The sequence below is a fragment of the Chelonoidis abingdonii genome, chromosome 1, assembly GCF_003597395.2.
Source record: "Chelonoidis abingdonii isolate Lonesome George chromosome 1, CheloAbing_2.0, whole genome shotgun sequence".
In the NCBI taxonomy this organism is placed as follows: Eukaryota; Metazoa; Chordata; order Testudines; family Testudinidae; genus Chelonoidis; species Chelonoidis abingdonii.
The window spans coordinates 218,839,198-218,860,130 of record NC_133769.1 but is presented as its reverse complement, the minus strand read 5'-3'; the positions used below and the strand labels follow the sequence as shown (position 1 = coordinate 218,860,130).

General features: G+C 37.9%; 1 protein-coding gene across 5 annotated transcripts in view; it reads right to left on the bottom strand.

The window, feature by feature from the left end:
• Positions 1-20,933, bottom strand: part of LOC116822169 (dystrophin-like) — an 836,401-nt gene that overhangs the window by 392,177 nt on the left and 423,291 nt on the right. For all 5 annotated transcript variants that reach the window (XM_075059855.1, XM_075059861.1, XM_032775843.2 and 2 more), the window contains one exon: positions 8,329-8,390. In XM_075059855.1, coding sequence (XP_074915956.1) covers positions 8,329-8,390 — 62 coding nt within the window. The remainder of the gene's footprint in view (positions 1-8,328; positions 8,391-20,933) is intronic.

Sequence of the window (20,933 nt, the reverse complement as noted above, 5' to 3'; positions counted from 1 at the left end):
GACAACAGACTGTAGATAGTGAAGTAGGACAACTGATCGCCTGATAAGAAACTTCACTTCTGAACTGGAGGGTGAGAGGGTAATAAAGTACAATAGAGGTGCAGCTTATAGGGTAAGCTTACATTGGCTTTGTTCATGCTGTCCCTGTTCCATAAACAAAGGCACTAATTCAGCAAAATAACTTAAGCACATACCTAATTATAAGCACTGTGGAATTTACACACTGGGTTTACTTGCCTGCTTAAGGTTAGGCACACACTTAAATACCTTCTGAACTAAGGACACAGAAAGGACGTTAGGCTTTGATTCAGCTAAAGAACATGCTTAATTTTAAGCAAGTTCTGAAGCCCACTTGTCATGGGATTCACTATTCACCACTGGGGCACATCCTCATGATTTAGCTGAGGATTAGCTCTCAAAAAGACTGACAACCCCTCCTTTGGTTACTCCCTCCAGGGTGTCTCTGTCTCTCTCTGGACTCATTTTCTCCTTCATCTCAGACACTCTTCCACTCCACTTCCTAGACTGTGCTACTTCCCCAGTGCTGATAGAGGAACTAGGGCACACCCACTACTACAGGTTCCAGTCAGGGACTCCGTGACTAGAACACAATCTATACAATCTCAGACCCTGTTACTGTTTCCCTGGACTCTTTTCTACCTTCCCTCCCTATCTTCTGCCTCCTTCTCTGTTCCCCTTTGTTTTCTAGACTAGAAACCTTACACCAACTCAGATTGGACTGAGGAGAGCCCACCTCCAAGAGTATCCTCAGAGGATTGTTTCCGCCTCTTTACACTGCTACAGTGAAGTAAATAAGTCTTTGTGTAGCTGAGAATGAGAACCAGTAAATCTAGAGCACAGCTGTTAAAAGAGAAATATTTAATGAAAAGTTTAATTTGTTTTTTTAATCTAGATTTTGATGGAAAATTTAATCAAACTGAAAAATTTCACCAACTCTAGTCTAGAGAGAGCATAACTGATGTCACTGTACACAGGAGAAGGGGTGTGTTTATACCAGCTTAGACTCACCTGTGAATTTGGCCCCAAACATTGAAGACCTGTAGTGCTAGAGCATCCTGCTGATTATCCATATTGTGCAAGAGATCCTGAGTCAGGGATAACTTTGAATCTAATATTGCAAACATATGCTGGATTAAGGTACTGTTTTCAAAACATGGAAAGGACTAATGAGTATCACTGGAATTTGAACAAACATATCTGAAATTCTACATACATATCTGAAAGTTCTTCCAGATGTTCATTTACCATACTCGGTAGCTGTCTTCACTTGACTGGCATGTTCCTTGTCAAGATAGTACTTTTATAACATTGCTACTAAACTTTGTAGGCAGATTTTTTTTTTTGCAGGAGAGTCTCCTCTGCCTCTTCTCTTTCTTCATCTTTTAAAAAAGTCAAATATTTTATTATTTCCTGCATATTAATTTGAGTCCAGTGAGACTAAAGAAAATGGCACAGCTAATAAAATCATAAGTGCATTAGTCTCAGTGGTTGACACAATTTTATGAATGCTAGCCCTTCAACAGATCTGTAAATCCATCCAGTAATGTCTTCCCCTTTCAGTGTCCTAACTTCTTGTACTGTAGTTTGCATTCATTGTGTTATCAATGGTGGGTTTTGGTTTAATTTACATGTCAAGAAGGGCACTAGATTGACAGCATGGGAAACTGAAGGCTTAGCCACAGACTAGATACATGAGAAATAGTGGTGTAGATTTCCCCACAATGGTCCATCTTATACTCGGCCCTCCTCTGTTGTAGTACAGTGTCCTTGACCTTTAAATCCTTGTTCTCCACACTGCAAATTCCAGTCATGGTTCTAATTGTTGCAGTAGTTTCTGTGATGCGGACTTTTGTGCACAAGGGGTCTAATTCAAAACCCCTAGGGACACAGTGAAGTTCCTGAAATTCTTGAATTACTTCAAAGGCCATTGAATCAGATCCTAGGACCTTGACTGATACCATCAAACCATCTTGCTTAAGCCACCAAATAGCCATTAATGGTAACTAGTTTTGATTATTATGCAACTGGAGTTCAAAATTACAAGTAACTTAAAAAATTAAAACTGCATATATTGTTATCAGTTGTGTGAGCCATCCAGTCACCGTTCAAGCCACCAACATCATTATATCTTGTTCTCTAAAAACCGTTAGCACTATCCCACTTGTTTAGGTCTTGTCACCTGTTTGGTCTTGTCATTAAGCTAGACAGAAAACTCTTGAGGACAAGACTGTCTCTTTACTACATGTTTGTTTTCATATTGTCTACTACAATTGGACCATGCCCCTGAATGCTACTGTAAAAATCACCAACATAACTAGAAATGGTCACATTTCAGAACTATTTTTTCCCCATTTCAAAATTGCCTTTTTTCAAACTTAAAATTTTCTTCTCCAATAGTAGTTTTTCCCCTCATTTTTTCAATTACACTGTAAAATGAAAAATTAGTCTTTTTTTTTTCATTTTGGTCTATCAATTTTCCTTGCCCTCATCTTTCTCATTTTTCAGTGACAAATTTTTTTTGTGAGTTTTTGTGAATTTTTCAACCAGCTCTGATCATGACCCAATTGAAAGTGAACTGCTGTATTTGTGCCATGGTAAAAAGCACATTTAAGATGTATAATCGGCTCCTCTGTAAATTTGTACACTATATATTTGTCCAGCCCTAGCATGAATGCACCACTCAATTTAAACCCTGTGCACTCAAAAATGCCTATAAAAGAAAAGCAAATTCATCTTGCTGACTTGCAGTATTTGAAGTTTAAATGTTGAAAACTCATCCACAAATTAGTGTTCTTATGTGCAACCCACTTATAAGTCACAATGTTGAGCAACAATTCAGAATCTAAAATTAGTCATCAGAACATGACATACAATTAAAACTGACAAAACTCACAATACTTAGCTATTTGCTTTGTTTTTCAGTGTTCATCTTTTTTTTTTTATCACTATCATTAGAATTATATTTGTTTATTTTGAAATGCCCGTTCCATCAGGAAAGAGTGATATCAATTATTCTCAACACCTGGTGAATGTTTGTAGATTTATTTTGCCCTATGTGAGTGCACTGATTTTATGGCATTTTTTTGCTATGCTGGCAGGTTCTAGATAGGGTTGCAAAATTAGTTGCCATTTGTAAGTGCCTTATTTTTTGTGTACTATTAGATAGAGATTCAGGCATCAATAATGTTTTCTACTATGGAGTCAATTATGCAATTCATTTGTAAAAATATTTAAACACTGATGACACCCAAGCTTCTGTAAAATGCACTGTAGACATTATTAAAGCACTATAGTTACATTTAAGCTATTTACTATAAAATTCTACGTGATACCTATAAATAGCCTCTACATTATTCAGGCTCTGTTAAAAAAATAAAATTAATTGCCATTTACAATTTAGAAAAAGCTCAGATCTTAAAAATAACCATCCTGCACAGGACCAACATACCTCCCGTAATGATTCTAATTAGTTTGCAGTGTGCACTATTAATAAAGAACTAGGCTATGCCATGCACCTGTGCTACACTTATACACGCAGAAAAGAATCTCATTATATTACAAATTAACCTCTTGGGAGAAACTCTTTTCTATCATTTTAAATGAAACAATATTTTAAAAAAAGAAATATGCTCCACATTTTTAAAGCTGGCATGACTCAAGTATCACGTGTCAGTTACATGATAGTAATTGCTAGGTCTACTGTCTCATGACTAATCACAGAAAGGCAGGTTGTCTGGTGGTTAATGTTAAGAGAGAACTGGACTTGACATAACAGTAGCCATTTTTGTGTATTCAGCCACATTATCAGAAAGTGAGAACACCATTTAGTCAGGAACAACAGCTGCACAGCTGAAGTGTTGCTAATAAGGATAGATAAAGTGACACATTTATGAGAATGGGAGGGAGTGTGGATCGCTGATCTTGCATCTGGGTGTCTATGACTACAAGTTTCTCACTGGAAGTTGCTTTGCTCATAAGTAAAATTATGAGTTATTTACTGATACTAGGGAAATTGTTAACCCATTAGCAGTTACTATGACTTATGTTTTTTTTCTGAACAACCTATAAAGAGAGTAGTTAGAGTATGCAATTCGGAGAAGTTTGGAGAGAGAGATTTCAAGGAGTTAGGAGACTGACCTCCAACTCCCCAGCGGCTAGGAGGAAGGCTGTCCACCAGAAACCTGCTGCTGATCACTTGATACCACCTCAGACTTTGGGTAACTAAGTCTGGGGTGCTCTAGACTACTGTTATTTTAGATAAGCGCTTTAGACTCAATAAAAACAAGGATTTTTGAGTGAAAGCACTTTTGTGTGTACCAATCATTTATCGGACAGAAGCACTTAATTATTTCTTGAAACTGCCTAAACAACAGAGACTAGTTACCATAGTTTCAGGTTCAGAAAACCCCAGATAACAGTTAGAACATGCAACTGTGATTCAGGCCTCCCCAGTTCTAGTGTCATTTTCTGCTTTTCAGTTTACATTTTCCCTTTTATCTTAGAGCTCTTTTCAAACATTAAGAGCCAAATTGTGGCCTCTCTCATCTGAATTAACTAAACATGTGAAGTTAAAGCACATAAGTTATCCTTCAAGGAAGATTAAGCTAAAGTAAACTGGCCAGTTTATGTCTGAAGGAGAGCATGTACACAGGAGTTTACTGCACTTTACTTTCGCACACTAATTACATAGATTTAGTTGATTCCTGTTATCTTTCCTGAATGTACACATGTCCTTAGGAGCATTTGTCCCACTGCATTCCCACAGAGGACAGAAAGCATGTTACTTTTGGTGGCACATAAAGTATCTAATTGTGCAAGTAAAAATAATTGAGTTTCTCAGTGAAAAATCCATACGACAAACATAGCAACCTCACACTGCAAAATCACCATTGTAATGCCCTAAATATATTGATGTCACTTCCATACCCCCTGCAAAACCAAACAATGTATAGGGCCATAAAAGAAGCCTAGCCCCCATCTGGTCACAGCTGTGTCAATCCCCACTTGTCACAGTTTGAAGTAAGTATGGCTCCTTTGCCTCTGACAGGGAACAAGACAATGCTTCATTCCTCCTCCCACCTCCCTTAGTCTCAGTTTCCTTTCTCCCTCCCTTCCTTCCTTCCAGTAGGACAGCCTATTGTCTCCCAACTTAATAGGCTATCCAAACAATTCTAGTATCAGAGGGGTAGCCATGTTCATCTGGATCTGTAAAAAGCGAAAGAGAGTCCTGTGGCACTTTATAGACTAGCAGATGTATTGGAGCATGAGCTTTCGTGGGAGAATACCCACTTCATCAGAGTTGGTATTCACCCACGGAAGCTTATGCTCCAATACATCAGTTATTCTATAAGGTGCCACAGGACTCTTTGTCGCTTCAAACAATTCTAGTAATCTTAATGATAAAGGTTAATGGGTATAGTGCAAAAAATAAAGAGAAAACCACAAAGATACTAAACAGAATAGAAATCACTTTATAAAACTGATTAATCACTTTGAAAAGCCTAGCTAACCACACTGTATAATCTGTTACAGAGTATGTTAGTTAAGCAAGTGGTTAACCCTTTATTTATTGGAAAGATTCTGTCTTCCCCAAAAGCTGCTGTCTTGCCTTTCTCTTGATGTCTGAGACAGGTGTGTCTCAAGCTATATGAAGCCTTGGTTATTTATGTCACTATAGAGCCAAGAGATATAAAACCAGATCCTCAGCTAGTGTAAATCAGCATAGTTCTGCAAACATCAGTAGAGCAATGACACTTTATACATGCTAGGAATCTGGCCCATAGATCATTAAGGTTCACAACTCTTAAATCTATTAGTATTTTGGCACTACTTCTCATTGGACAAAACCATAATAGAAAATACCAGGTATCCTCTTGCAATACTGCATGGATAAATATTAATCCAATCTCTTTTGCCCCTCTGAAGTCTCTCATTTCCAAATTCTCTGCACAGGCTGCAACTGCATGGGAAAAGAGGCAGAAGCCTGAGAATAACTTGCTCTTTGAAGCTTGTATAACTCATAATAACGTGATGTGGCTCTCTGTCCCTGTCTAGTGATTAGTGAGTTTATGAATTTATTACTGCCACTGAGCTAAGGGACCTGGTACAATAACTAATGATAAATAATAGAATATTAACAACAACAACAGTAATACCACCACTCAGCTCTTCCATAGTGCTTTTCATTATTAGATCTCAAAGTCCTTTCAAATGAAGGTTCAGTCTTCACATATGATCTAACCCAGGGGTGTCATTACAAACGTGTCAAGAGACCATAGTTAATATTGACCAGAAAAGCATTAATTTTTCTTCCTAGTACATGATCTTAATAAGGCACACATTGCCAAACCACAGACATTTTTAGGCAACTTAAACACACTTAAATTAGGAGGCAGATTTTCAAGATTTACCATTTATGATCAAATATTGCTTACATCCAGATTAATATTATACGTAGCAGGCATGTGAGGCTCAATACCCTAGAGTTTCAGTCCAGAATAGTGAATGGAGATTACTTAGATGTGACTGGAATTCTGGGTGTTCAAGAGATGTTTGGTGCACCTTGGACTTAAAAAACAAACAACCCATTTGCGGGGAAGGAACTCAACTCAGCAAGTTATCTTTGAGGACAAATGAGTTTATTTCTATGGTGTCCCTAAGGTGTGAGGACATTTGAAATTAGCCTTTTAGTTAGGTCCACCTCTACTTGTTTTTCATTTTTTGCTAACTGGCTCACTCATCCCCTAATATTTCATACTTGATTAATGAAATGGATTCCATTGCTCCTGAGTAAGAAAAAGGAGTGACATAACATATTTTACCATCTGTTTATAATTAATGTAGACCCTTAAGGCTAATCAGCTTAACAAGACACACTTTTGAAACTATACAGAAGCTATTTGAGCCAATTGTACAATCAAGACTATTCGTTTAAAAATTTCACACACTGTATTGTGCAACTTAACATGCTTTATAATTTGTCATCACTGTAGTTTTATCACAACATACCACATTAGCATTACTGAATTAACATCACTTCCAACAGAGTAACCCCCACATCATGCAGCTGAGCAGAGGTGGAAGTACAGATGGGGTTGAGTCACAAAACTGAGATCCCAGATTTCTGACACTTTCTGAGGGTGATCTTTCAGTTTGCTCCCTGCTGGAGAGATGGGATAGCTATGACACTTATATGCAGATCTGTGTTCATTTTCTGACGACCTTCTCTCCCAGGTCATTTGAATCACAAGGTTTGGTTCTAGCTCATCTATCGAAAGAACTATTACACGGTGTTTTGTAACTGATTATATCATTATATATTGGGCGATTGGATAAAACCTTACTAAAGCTAGTGGGTGTAACAGCTGCTCTTCATTCAAGATAAACGTAAAATGCAAGTAAGCTCCTTTATATAATAGATAGCTGAAACAATATGAGTTACAACCCAAAACATAATCCACATGCAAGGCTGGAATAGGATTTCAGCCATATGATCTGAAAGATTTTGACAGGGGCCTGAATGAAAATAGGAAGCAGGAGGTAAGGGCTTGCTTATTGTTTGATGGAGCTGTGTGTCTTGTGTGTGAGAAATAAAAACAGAAAGACAAAGACGTACACAGACAAGACAGCAAGGAAGCCTCAGAGAAGCACTTGAAATGAGACCCTGATAAAAAGCTAATATAGAAAGTGGGCTAAGTGCTGGCTGGAAAGAGGCTTGGAATGGTGAACAAAGAAACTGTCTCTTATTGTTTGATTCCTACTGTGTTCAGGGAAACAGGACTTTGTGTACATTCTTTATAAATAAACTGGACTGCAATTAAGACATATCTGATTCATATTATCAATTTCTCCACCTAACAGAAACAACCCACAAGATGCTGAATATTGGCTAATTGGTCAGGTCTAGGGAGGTAACAGTATTGTGCAAGAAGCCGCAGCTGAAATTTATTCAAACATACATATTAAACTTCAGGTCTTTAAGATTTGATTTGATTTTTCATAATTGGAGAAATAAGGCAAAAGGATAACTCTGTTTTTCCAACTTTCTCAAATCCTTTCAGTGATAAAACTGCAAAACCAAGAGGGATTACAGAGAAAAGTTTCAATATTAAGAGCCACATTTTCAGAAGAGCTCAGTTCCAATTTAGGCAACTAAATGAAGGAGCTGTGTTTTCAAAAGTGCTCAGTCCCCAGCTGAACTCTCTTGCAAATTTGGTCCCAATTGTGGAAGTAAGCTCTTTCAAAAATCTGACCGTATATGTACACAACAATCTTGGATTTATAAAGGAAAACAGGAAATTCCCTTACCTTAGCAAACTGTGCATTTACCCACTTTGTGAATGTTTTCTTTTGAACATCTTCCCTTTCATCTGTAAACAAAAACAAAGGAATTTATTAATATCAATATCATATACATTTTGAATGGAGGAAAAAAGTTATTATTATTATGAATGGTTGTTTCCAATTATGAAAAAATGTATATAACATTTGATGATGTATAATGAAATAAAAGCCCTGTCTACACTGCGCTGCAGTGCAAACTAACATGAACTAGGCAACTTTAGTTTGTGACAGCAGTGTTCACATGGGGAATCTAGAGTACGGCGCTTTGGTGTGCTCTGCAATTTACACCTCTTTAGTCCATGCTGCAGCGCAGAGTCGACGAGTCCAAAGTGATCCTCACTACCAATGACACTTTAGATAATCAAATAGAGTGAAAGTTACGTTTGAGAAAATAAGTACAGCCCATCTAAGTGAGGGTTGAGAGATTATTTCAGTACCTGGATTATAGGACAACAATCTCTCTCTTTTTAAAACTATTAAACATTCCTACTTGTACACTGCCTGCTATTCTGGACCTTAAGGATCTAGAAAATCATGGCTGTTTGACAGACTGCAAGAGGCGCTTTCATGGCATACATAGAGAATGCCATGTCAGTGGGATCCAAGAAAAACCAAGGAAGGAATTTGCAATTGAAGAGCTGCCCCCACACGCCAGAGAAGAAAACATTTGTGCATCTTGACCTTGCTTTCCTGTCAAAGGTTTCCCACTTCTCCCAATTACAGAAAAGCATTAGCTGCACAGTGCATCCATAACTAGTATGTTTCCTCTCATTAGCACCCAATTAGGAGCAAAGGTCTGGTCACATATCTGTATAAGGATCATCAGTGAGAGTTCCTAGGAAGCACAGCATTGAATTTCTAGCCTGTAGGGCAGGGGGGTGAGGGAGCCAAAATGGCTTGTGTCCTCCAGATCCTTGACTGCTCTGGAGGCTAGAGCTGTCTAAGTTATGGCAGCCCTTCCTGGGCTGCCTGAGTGGACTACTATATTTCCTGCAAACCCTACAGCCCTTCCACCAAGTATAACCTCTCCTAATCTTAACCTTTCCCCAACAGGTTCCCTACCTCAGGGCATGGGAGTTCATGGAAGGCAGCATTCCAGCTGTGTTTACAGGGCTTGTCCCAGAGGAATCCTTCCCCAGCCAGAACCAGGGCTTTTAGGGCCCCTTTAAACTAGTCCAGTCTTTTTACCTTCCATAAAAGGCCTGGAATGGGGGCTAGAATCTCACCCTAGACTCCAACATCGTGCTCTGTGCACAAACATGAGGATTGTAATGATGATGACTGAAAATGGACAAATATAAGAAAGCAGCATATAAGAGTAGAGTTTTGCCCTAGGTTATGTAATCACATAAGAAACAAGTTAGTGGCTTCAACCTAGTGTCTGATGACTACTTGTCCACATCACAATAGAGACAATTCTGTAAGCAATAATACAGAGGGATCTCTTTGCTAGAATATCAGGATTATTTTAAATCAGAAATGAAGTACAGAGGCAGGAGTTTTGTGGGGAGCATGGCATGGTGCCTGTATTAAATGAAGCTACAGCCTGTGCCACCTCTCTCCCCTTCTTGTAAGCAGACAAGTTCATCCCATTTTAAAAATAAAAAATAATAGTAATTCTCATCTGAAATGCTCACGGATTAATAATTTTAATGGATTCAGTTGACTCTAAAAGGCAGTTGCAGATGAACTACAGGGGGAATTCATGGTATTAATAATGTATTTCAATTCTTTTTCCTTTCTATGAGACAAGACAAGGCAAAGCTTTATGATACAATTACATCTTTTGTTCTCAGAAATCTTGCTTGAATAACTACCACTAAATGTGTCTTTTCACAGGAATGCTTTCCACCTATAACAATAAAGAATACTGATAAAAAATGAATATGAAAGATAAAACTATTTTGTTACAAAAATTGACAGAAAGTTAAAAAATATGCTGCATGTAGACATTATGAGTAAAATGAGAGATTTAAAATAGATTATAAATACATTATGAGCCATTTGACATTATATGTGAAGTTTTATGTATCTATTGAGTAAATAACACAATGGAGATATATTTTAAGCAAGCAACTTCACTTCATATTTACCTTTTTATTACCTTTTGTATAAGACTATTCTATGCAATAAACTATCATTATTTTTATGGCATCATTTTCATCACAATGTATGGCTTATTATACCATATACAGTGCATTACAAATGTAGACTATCAATCTGTATTTCACTAGCAAAACTGTCAAATTATTCATTAGCACAAAATCACATCATTTTAAGTTCCAGGATGACCTGCTTTCAAAAGATACTGAAGTGACGGCTAGAAGAATAGTTTCTATTATCTTTAAGCATAAAGAGTCAGACTTTAATTCCCAGTATCTTTTAAAAATTAAATATGTATTTTAAAATGCAAAGTATAGTGCTTCCATAGAGAGAGTTATAGTCTACACAATTCCTGGATGTCAAGGTTTTAGAATATAATTCAATTTTTACAATAATTGCTTGTTTACTTTCTGCTTGCCAGTCAAAAATATTATTGCTAGAATAGATGTGGTTACAAAACCAACAATTTCCCCTTTGAAGGTTTTCAGCCCAGAGTACTGAATTTAAAACAGGATAACATTTTACTATTTTGCCTGGAAGAAAAAGTCCTTATGAGTTATCTCTACTGGAAATTTGCAAAGGCGCTAAAAAAAGGTCAAAACACCAACTATTTATTTGAGTATCTGGTAATGTTGAGGTTTGGACACAAGCTAATGTAATCAACACCATTTTTCAAGACCAAAATAATCCCACTTCTGATTTTCCTCATCTCCTTTTGAAACACAATACATTGTACTTGGAACCATTTCATAAAAATTAAAGCTGGATAACGACATATTATATCAAGCAATCTATTTTCCTGCCAATAAAGGATTGTTTCCAAGAGTATATTTCCTAGAGTTTTGTCTTTTCTAGTATTAAATACCTCAAGCAACGGCACTTGCTTCTTTCCTAGTCAGCTGTTGGTTGAAAGTGACATTTTTAGCAACCTTAGCTATTTGTGCATCTGGCAGCAATGAAGGGTCCAGAGGATAAACAATCTGCAGACCACCTTGATTATTACAGGGCATGTGCCTTTGGTAGTGGGTGATTGTGAGGTTGTTCTCAATGCTTTCCTTTGCCCGTCAACACTACCTCCCTTTTGCTGGGTTGAATGTCAGCCTGTGGCTTACCACACAAGTGCTGCTCTCTCCCAGGCTCCTGGGATATGTAGGAGATGGTGTTTTTTGCAGGAATACAAAAGAAGTGTAGAGCTGGGTGTCTTGCATATATTTGATTTGATGTTGTATCACTGTCAAGGTTTTTTCCCCACTTTGAACTTTAGAGTCCAAAAAGTGGGGACCTGCATGATCACTTTTAAGCTTAATTACAAGCTTAAATTTGGTACGCTGCCACCAGCCAAAAATATAGTGTTTGGCACACTTCCTGTTCCCCCAAAACCTTCCCTGGGGAACCCAAGACCCAAACCCTGGATCTGAACACAAGGAGAAATTAGCCTCCACCCCTCTCTTTTTCCCCCCAGAGTTTCCCCTCCCTGGGTTACCCTGAGAGGCTACACTGATCCAAACTCCTTGGATCTTAAAACAAAGAGGAATTACCCTTTCCCCCCCTTCCTTTTCCCCCCAGCAATCCCTGGTGAGTTCAGACCCAATCCCCTTGGGTCTTAAAACAAGGAAAAAAATCAATCCGGTTCTTAAAAAAGAAAGCTTTTAATTAAAGAAAGAAAAAGTAAAAATTATCTCTGTAAAATCAGGATGGAAAATTTTTTACAGGGTATTCAGATTCATATAGCCTAGAGGGACCTCGCCCCGCTTTAGCCTGAGATTCAAAGTACAGCAAACAGAGGTAAAAATCCTTCCAGCAAAAGACACATTTACAAGTTAAGAAAACAAACATAAGACTAATCCGCCTCTCCTGGCTATTACTTACTATTTTGAAACATGAGAGACTGATTCAGAAAGATTGGAGAAAACCTGGGTGTACGTCTGGTCCCTCTTAGCCCCAAAAGCGAACAACGAACAAAACAAACAGCACAAACAAAGACTTCCCTCCCCCAAGATTTGAAAGTATCTTGTCCCCCCATTGGTCCTCTGGTCAGGTGTCAGCCAGGTTCACTGAGCTTCTTAACCCTTTACAGGTAAAAGAGACATTAACCCTTAACCATCTGTTTATGACAATCACAAACTCCCAAAGCATCTTGCCATAAAATGTGAAAGTAAATTGACACTAAGCACATAGCTGCTTCTGTTAAATGCCTTTTAATACCATCTCAATGTGCAGCTTTAAGCATGTTATTTAAAACAGAGGACCATTTTGTACAGAGCATATACGTGATTGTGTAGAGGGGAAGAAGGGAGGCACAGCTATTATCTAGTGCCCAAGCATAATTTCTTTCCCACGCTGGGCTACAATATAACATATTCAGAAACAGTGTTACTTTTCCACACATTTACATGCAAGACATTGAACTGCTAATCACAGATTAATTAATGCCCATTGAGCTAGTAATGAGCAGGGTCTCCAGAGTAATATGGGAGTTAAATCCAACCATTTGAATTTGGCTCTCTCACAGTCCAAGCGAAGCTATGCAACCTTTGCACATTTCCATACACAACTCTCTTCCACTGTTATCTTTACATAACGATCATTCAAGTATACTTTCTTTTCATCTCTATTATTTCTAGATGCTTGCTCTGATGAGTTTATACCACTGCAATTTGTTTGTGGCAGCCTCCTTACAAAGAATCAATTTTGTGTAAATACATGGCACATTCATTTTCCCTATAGAAAGTAGAGAAATACACACACACACACTTTTTTTTTTCTTACCTAGGTTGAAGGACTGAATACCAGATGTGAAAACTAAATGACATTTGTCTGGATGTAGTAGAAATGTGCCAAAAACACCAACCTGCCACTTCTGAATTTCAATGTTTATAATAGATACTTTAGTGACAGACAGATGAATGCACTTGCAGCTGTTTTTACTGTGAGGCAACAAAAAAATCAAGTGGTCAGGTATGTAATTTCTCTAGATGTCCCGAGGTAAAATACTGTGTCTACTACACACTTCTCTTTAAAGCTGTCAGTCAGAATTCCTTTGGATCTCAATTTCACTATTTGGGTGAATCTAAAAATAAAATACCGGAAATGTACCAAATTTCTCAAAGTAATTATGATGTGTAAATTTATAATCATTTCCCCCCAGCAAAAATATCACCTCTCCATTGTTTTCCAAAATCCTTGACATGTAGTCGGAGGTACGATGCTTAGCCCTATTGCAGTTTAGGCACTCCGATAAAGATGGAGATTTTGGGGTCCATATCCGTAAATGGACAAAATAAGAGAAACAGATACGTCAATGCTTGAAATTTATCTTGTTTTCAGGCATTATACCATCTGTTCCCAGTGCATACAGCTTGCTTTAACTTTATTTTTTGGTCTTCTTTTAGCCTTTCCATGCATAAGGAATTGTGTATAGGTTATGGTTCAGATGATCAGCAAAATACAGACTGTATCTCCAAAGCTCTTGAGTTTGCTAAACTGTGCATTAGATTTGAAAGAAGTATTTTTCCAGGGCAGTGTGAAATTATGACTAGAAAAGAAACTGGAATACAGCACTAATCGAGCTAATCATGTGGGGAAGGGACAGTTCTAAAAGTTAATCACGTGACAATGCTAACAGAGGCACAAGTGGTACAGCAACGAACGCTTAGGATCATGCAATCAGCCCTCAGTAGGATTGAGGATGCTACTACTAATGATGAGTGGTTAGCAGACAATTTTCAAAGCTGCTTAATGAAATATTTCACATTTGCAATCTATTATCTCAATGAAAGTTCTTCAGAGTTTCCTCAAGACTTGAAAACATTATATGATTAGCCTTTAATCAAACTGGATCTACCCTTTATAAAGGAAAATATATTTTAAAAAAAACATACAAGAAATGAAAGAAAATTACTTCTTTTTTTTAAATAAAGAAAATTAAACAGCCTATTTTGAGAGGATACAATAAGATAAATAAAAAACTCTGATATAAAGGCAACACTTTTAAACAACATTCTTTGATGTATAGAATTGTGATTGTGAATGAGAGCTATGTAAGATTTTCTAATGGCTCGTTTACACAGAGCAAGTCTGAACTATTTCACCACTGTGAAATGGTACAGCAGTATACCAGTGTTATTGCAGACCAAGCCAAAGAAATAGCCACTCTCTTGGACAAACCAAACCAAACATCCTTTACTTGGCTTTTCCTTCCCCAGTTATCTGGAGACGCTTACCCTTCTGCTCCCGAGATACTGTGTGATGCTTCAATGTCCTTTTTCAAATTCAACAGTGACATTAGCACAGACCCTTCCCAATCAGTTCTGATATACATCCTGGCCCATACTCCCCCACCCCAAGAAGATCTAACAAAAACTGAGGCTTGGTCTACACTAGAAAATTAAGTTGTCTTAACTATGTTGGTTAGGAACATGAAAAATCCACACTCCTGAGCAGCATAGTTAAGCCAGCCTAAGTCCCCATGTAGCCAACACTAGGTCGACGGGGAGATGGAGTACTGTGCCAATGGGAGAATTGCTCCTGTCAGTATAGGCGGTGTCTACACTGAAGTGCTACATCAGTGCAACTGTGCTGCTATAGTGTTTTAAATGTAGAGGAGCCCCCAATAACTTGCCCTTTCATATAACAGAAACTATAAGTCCTTCTAGCTATCTCCAAAGATTTTTATTCCTCGTGACCCAAGAAACTAATAAATACAATTAGAAAGACAGTTTAGAAAGATAGCCAATGTCTTGGAGCTTATTGCTTATACAAGGCATTATATAGCACATGATTTGCTGTCTTTCAAAGAAAGGCTGGAAATTTGCATAATGTGTTTTTGAAGAATTAACTATGTGATGGGGTATTCACTCCACATCACCCCTAAAAGAGTTAAGGAAGCTGAGGAAAGGAGCAATAAGTGTGATAGGCCACACATGAGATGCTTATGCTGGAGCCACAACCCCTGGTTGGAGGATGAAGTTCAGGTGACCTGTGGTGAGAAAGTCTACAACCACCCTCTGCATTAGAGAGAGAAAGAGGGAATGCGGGGCAAGAGTAGGACCCTGGGAGCCCGGCCCTGAGGGAAGTGTGTATCCAGGGAAAAAAAGGGTAGGGAAGAGAGCCTGCAGGAACTGGGTAGGAAGCAGCCCTCCAGAGAGAGAGCAGCAAGGCTGGGGATTGAGCAGAGCTTTGCTGAGTATTGTAGGGTTCCTGGGCTAGAAACTGGAGTAGTGAGCTGGTCCTAGGTTACCCCACCAGCCACTGATGTAATGGTATTGCCTGGCCAGTGGGTTCAGTGAGACTCTATACCCTAGATGAAGAAACCACCTAGTGACCTGGCTAAAGGGCTGAATCATGAGGAGGAAACTGTGGTGAGTGAGTGCCATGTGATAACCTGTATAAAGTTTTTTATTTGCATATCAGTCCTTCACCCCATTCCATACATCAGTACTATGATCCACATCTGAACATATTAATCAAATCATCATAACTGTGTGGCTTTACTCTTGCAAAACCTTGAGGCTAAACTTGTTGAGTTCAGCCTCCAGAAGAGGTCAGTATTGTCAAGATATGCAACTAAATCATCCTAGATCAAATCAAATCCCAGCATTTTTCTTTTTAATTTTTATTTTGCTTTGTAAAATTCCAAGCAAAGTGGGAGAAGATGCTGGGGCAGTATGTTAACAAAGGATTAATCTCAGTTCAACTTCCCCTTCTTCATGCACAGGAGTCATGAGATAGAGACTACATTTATTGTTTGGAAGATATAAGGAAGAATTCCTGCGGGAAAGCCAGTTTCCATTTAAGTGTCCTAGCACCGGGTTGAATGCCACACTGAGGAAGTGGTCTATTACTTTTGTGATTATATAAACAAGTTGTATTTTATTATAAACCTTGTATTTTATGGAAAAATTCCTTGCTGACTTCCCCTGTATTTTAATTCTGTTAAGTCTTTCCCACAGTTCATACAACCTCATAGGTTTTTGCTCTGACCTAACCTAATTCATGTTATTTAGAGAAATAGGGTAGATTGATAAGTATCTTTTGTATACTGTTGTAACTAGAGTCATAAAAACCTTTATCTGTAGATGGGGCAACAATCTCTGATGTTGCACTGAGTCACCATCTACTGTTGACAATATTATATCAAGGTTTTCTACAAGAGGTGAAACATGATACATAGATGAGTATAAATGTGTCTTCTCTCTAAGGACTTAACATTACTCTGAAGTCACATTGGTTAACTTAAACTTGTTTGAAAACAGATTTATTTAAACCAGGCCAAACCCCAGTATGGATTCACTTCTATCATATTTAATTTGGTGGTATTGGTTTAGCTTGTGCCTATAAACTTTCTAACACAGCTTAAATTTAAACTGCCAGTTTTAAATTTCTGGCCAAACAAAGATACATTGGTTCAACTAAAATTGATTTCAAATGACACCTTTATTTTAATCAGTGAAGTGCTATGTGTAGACTAGACCTAAATTATATGATGTTTCCTTTTCTTTTAAACATCATTTGTACAGTGACATGGATTCTGTTTTCACTAATTACTTCAGAAAATCTTCCAAGCAATCAAATATTCAAGGGTACATAACTGCTAACAATATATGACTCAGTACCATAACAACTAGATGGGATAGCTGCAAAATTCAAATTCAGACTGAGATTCAAGTTCTAAATCTCTTCAAGTTTCAGGGATGTTTTTCTCTCTAGGCTATTGGGTCCATCTCTAACAGTAACATTTGAAACAAGTAATCAGAAAGAGAAAAAAAAATGAGAAGATCATTACTTAGGGTTTATCTACATAGTAAATTATTCCAGAATAGCTATTCCTGATTAACTATTCCTAATTAACTCTAATACAGGGAGTTAATCAGAAATAACTTCATCTAAGATTCACACCCTATCTTAACCTGGATTAGCTGTCCTGTATAGATAAGTTGTTATTTACAATAGCTGCTATAGAAGAAACTTTACAGTTCATTTTGTTTTGTTTTGTTTTTAATGAAGAAACAGCATTCTTTCTACATCTATTTGCAACATTTTAAAAAATGCTGTTGCTCTTGTGGTAACTTCCAATTTTCTGTACTTATTGAAAGCTAGTACACCAGTATACATTTACCTCTGGTTTCATTTAAATACATCTTGGTTTTATATAAATGTTCTCTAGAGCAGTGGTTCTCAAACTAGGGCCACCGCTTGTTCAGGGAAATCCCCTTGTGGGCCGGGACAGTTTGTTTACCTGCCGCATCTGCAGGTTTGGCCCATCACGGCTCCCACTAGCCATGGTTTGCTGCTCCAGGCCAATGGGAGCTGCAGGAAGGGCGGCCAGTACGTCCCTCGGCCTGCGCTGCTTCCTGCAGCCCCCATTGGCCTGGAGCAGCAAACCGCTGCCAGTGGGAGCCATGAATGGCCGAACCTGTGGATGCGGCAGGTAAACAGACCAGCCTAGCCCACAAGGGCTTTTCCTGAACAAGCAGCGGCCCCAGTTTGAGAACCACTGATCTAGAGTGCTTTTAGATTTAAATAAATAATTTCATTTACTAAATGAAAACCAAAAACAATGTTTGCCAGCTTGGTCATTAATCATTCCTTTCATAAATACATCTTACTTAAAATATGCTTGAATATACCAAGAACTTTTTTAAAAGGAAGAATAATTAAATTGGACAAATTAAAGGGAAATTTAGTTCTCTGGATCCAAAACATGACCTAGATTTTGTGTTTTCTTACACAAAAATTTGCTTGCAAAGTCCATGTAACTTCTGTGTATAACCAAATACTTTACTGCTCATTTCCATAAGTAAGTCAGTGCAGCAGACCTGCACTCATAGTTGCCTCTCTCTAAGAAAGCAATGTGTGCTTCCAATGGAAGAAGAAACTTCATCAAGGAAACAGATTAGAATTTCTTGGAAACATGAACCTTCCTTAGAGGTTTTTAAGGTCAGGCTTGACAAAGCCCTGGCTGGCATGATTTAGTTGGGGATTGGTCCTGCTTTGAACAGGGGGGCTGGACTAGGTGACCTCATAAGGTGCTTTCCAACCCTGATATTCTATAATTCTATGAACCTGCAAACATATAAAACATTATCATCAAATATTAATCATTCTTTGGTAAGGCAGACTGCCTCCTCCAAGGAGATCATGTTTGCTGTTCCAGGCAACCATCTGGCTAAGTTTTCTCTAACATAACAATAAACAATTTGGGAAGTGAAGCAGCTAAACTGTGCCAATGGATTAAGTGTTGTGGGAAGGAGAAGGCTGCAGATTGAGCAAAGACAGATGATTCTGGGTAGCCATTTGGTTAAATTGCTATTAAAGTTGCAGTCTCTAATTTCTAGTACAAGCATGTATGCTTATTTAGGCATGCAGATATTTGAGTATCTAACTGCCAGTTTACCCATGGCATTGACATCATCCCTCTCACACCTATGTTTTGTCATCATATGCATATAGTCATGTAACACCAACAGACCCCAGTCATTGGCAGGTGGGATTGAACCTGGACCTCTGTAGCTAAATGCATGAGCCACTACTGCATAAGCTAGAAGCCATGAGCCTCTTAGCTAAGGCTGTGGCAAACTTATGAACCTCTAGATGGTCTAGGTGCCACTAGAGGTGGACATAGCATCACACCAAGCAGCCATGTGTTACAGAGGCATACTAAGACTTGCCTAGTAATACTTTGACAAATGTATATTTATTAAATTTAATAATTCTGTTTTCTGAACACTGTAAATGACACTTCCTATCTGATCATGAAGTTATAAAACCTTCTTTCACTCCATTCTGTATGATGGTAGTGAAAACTATAACACTTGGCAGAAACTTAACATAAATTGCAAGGCTTGTCACTACCAGCTGTTCCAGTATAGTTGCTTGTTGGATCTTTCAGAATATCAAATGAATGAACCATACTGTCTACTTCTCTGTTCACCAAGGAATCAAGTAGACACTGATGAAATCATGTTAGCAGCAGCTGCACTGCCTCTCTCTGAAAGGATACTGATAAAGATGGTCTAACATACATTAACTACAGCACAACAAAAGATGTGTGTACGAATGAAGCCTATTCCACAACATCTAAAGGATGTGTCCCCAGAGGTTTAGAATCATATTGCGAATTGACCCTAGATAAATGGAAAAGGATACCAAATTTAGTCAACAGTGAAAGAAAATTCAAGAAGTTATTGATTACGGTAGCCTCATCTTGTCAAGCAAGTAATCTGGAAGACTTACCTTGAGATTTTTATTTTTTTTATTTTGATGAATTAATGTAAATTTTAGTGATCTTTCCTGTTTACATGAGTAGGGAGGCACCACAGGGGTTCCACAAGTATGATGATATTTAGATTTGCCTTGAGATAAAGGAGTAAACTTCTTTGTTAAGAATGATTGACAAAACATATCCTTCTCAAATTTACACCATTTGTTCTATGAGAATAGATGACATTTACTTAGAGTTAACAAGTAAACCTGTTGGTTAGTTTCAATAATTTTTAAAATAACCCCATTGATATTTGATAGTTCTAACATTTTTTCCTCATCCTTCCAGTAAATAAATGTACTGAGTGTGAAATCTATAAGCTCTCAGGGCAATTAACCACAGGAACAATTTACCAAGGGGTCTGGCGGATTCTCCATCACTGGCAATTTTTAAATTAAGGTTGGATGCTTTTTTAAAAGATATGCTCTAGTTCAATCAGGAATTAATTCAGGGAAGTTCTATGGCCTGTGTTATGCAGGAGTTGAGACTAAGTGATGCCTTCTGGCTTTATAAACTCCAATTTATTTTTAATTTTTTAAAATTGATTCATACGTAGATTATTCCAAAATCTAAGGCCTGGGACACTTTTAAAAATGTACTAACTCTTTACTTTTCTATTTATGAACAGTGATAGTTGTAACCATGTAAAATTACACTACAAAGTTTGTAGTTCAATAATTTTCATCAAACTAACTTGATACATTTATTTTTATGATGAACATTGCAGCATGTAATCGGATTTCAGCCAATTATTTGTGATGGAGAACTTACTTTTCCTGGATAAGTGATGTGTGTGAAGCTGATAGAAAACATGCTTTATCATAGAACTGCCTTAAGAGTTCAGCCAGTTACACCCTGGGAAAGGATACAACACATATTTTACCCAAAATGCAGGGCCAACTCTCCTGCCACTTCACTGAGTCTAGTTCTGTTGGTGTCAGATTCTGAGATCTTTAAAACTGTGAAGGCATGGAGAACAGTTGTGCACAGGCTGCACAGGGCATAAACCTCTTTACGCCCATGTCTAAGCACCCTTAAGCACTCCAAGCACACAAAGGCTACTTTGTTGTATCTTATTTGTCTGTGCTGGGGGAACAAGGAGAAAGGAGGCCCCTGTTATTCCTCTGCTCCTCTCCCAAAGATTGTGAATCTGATTTCAGGACAGAAGGTAGTGGCTAATCACCACTATAAGCAAGTAGGTAGA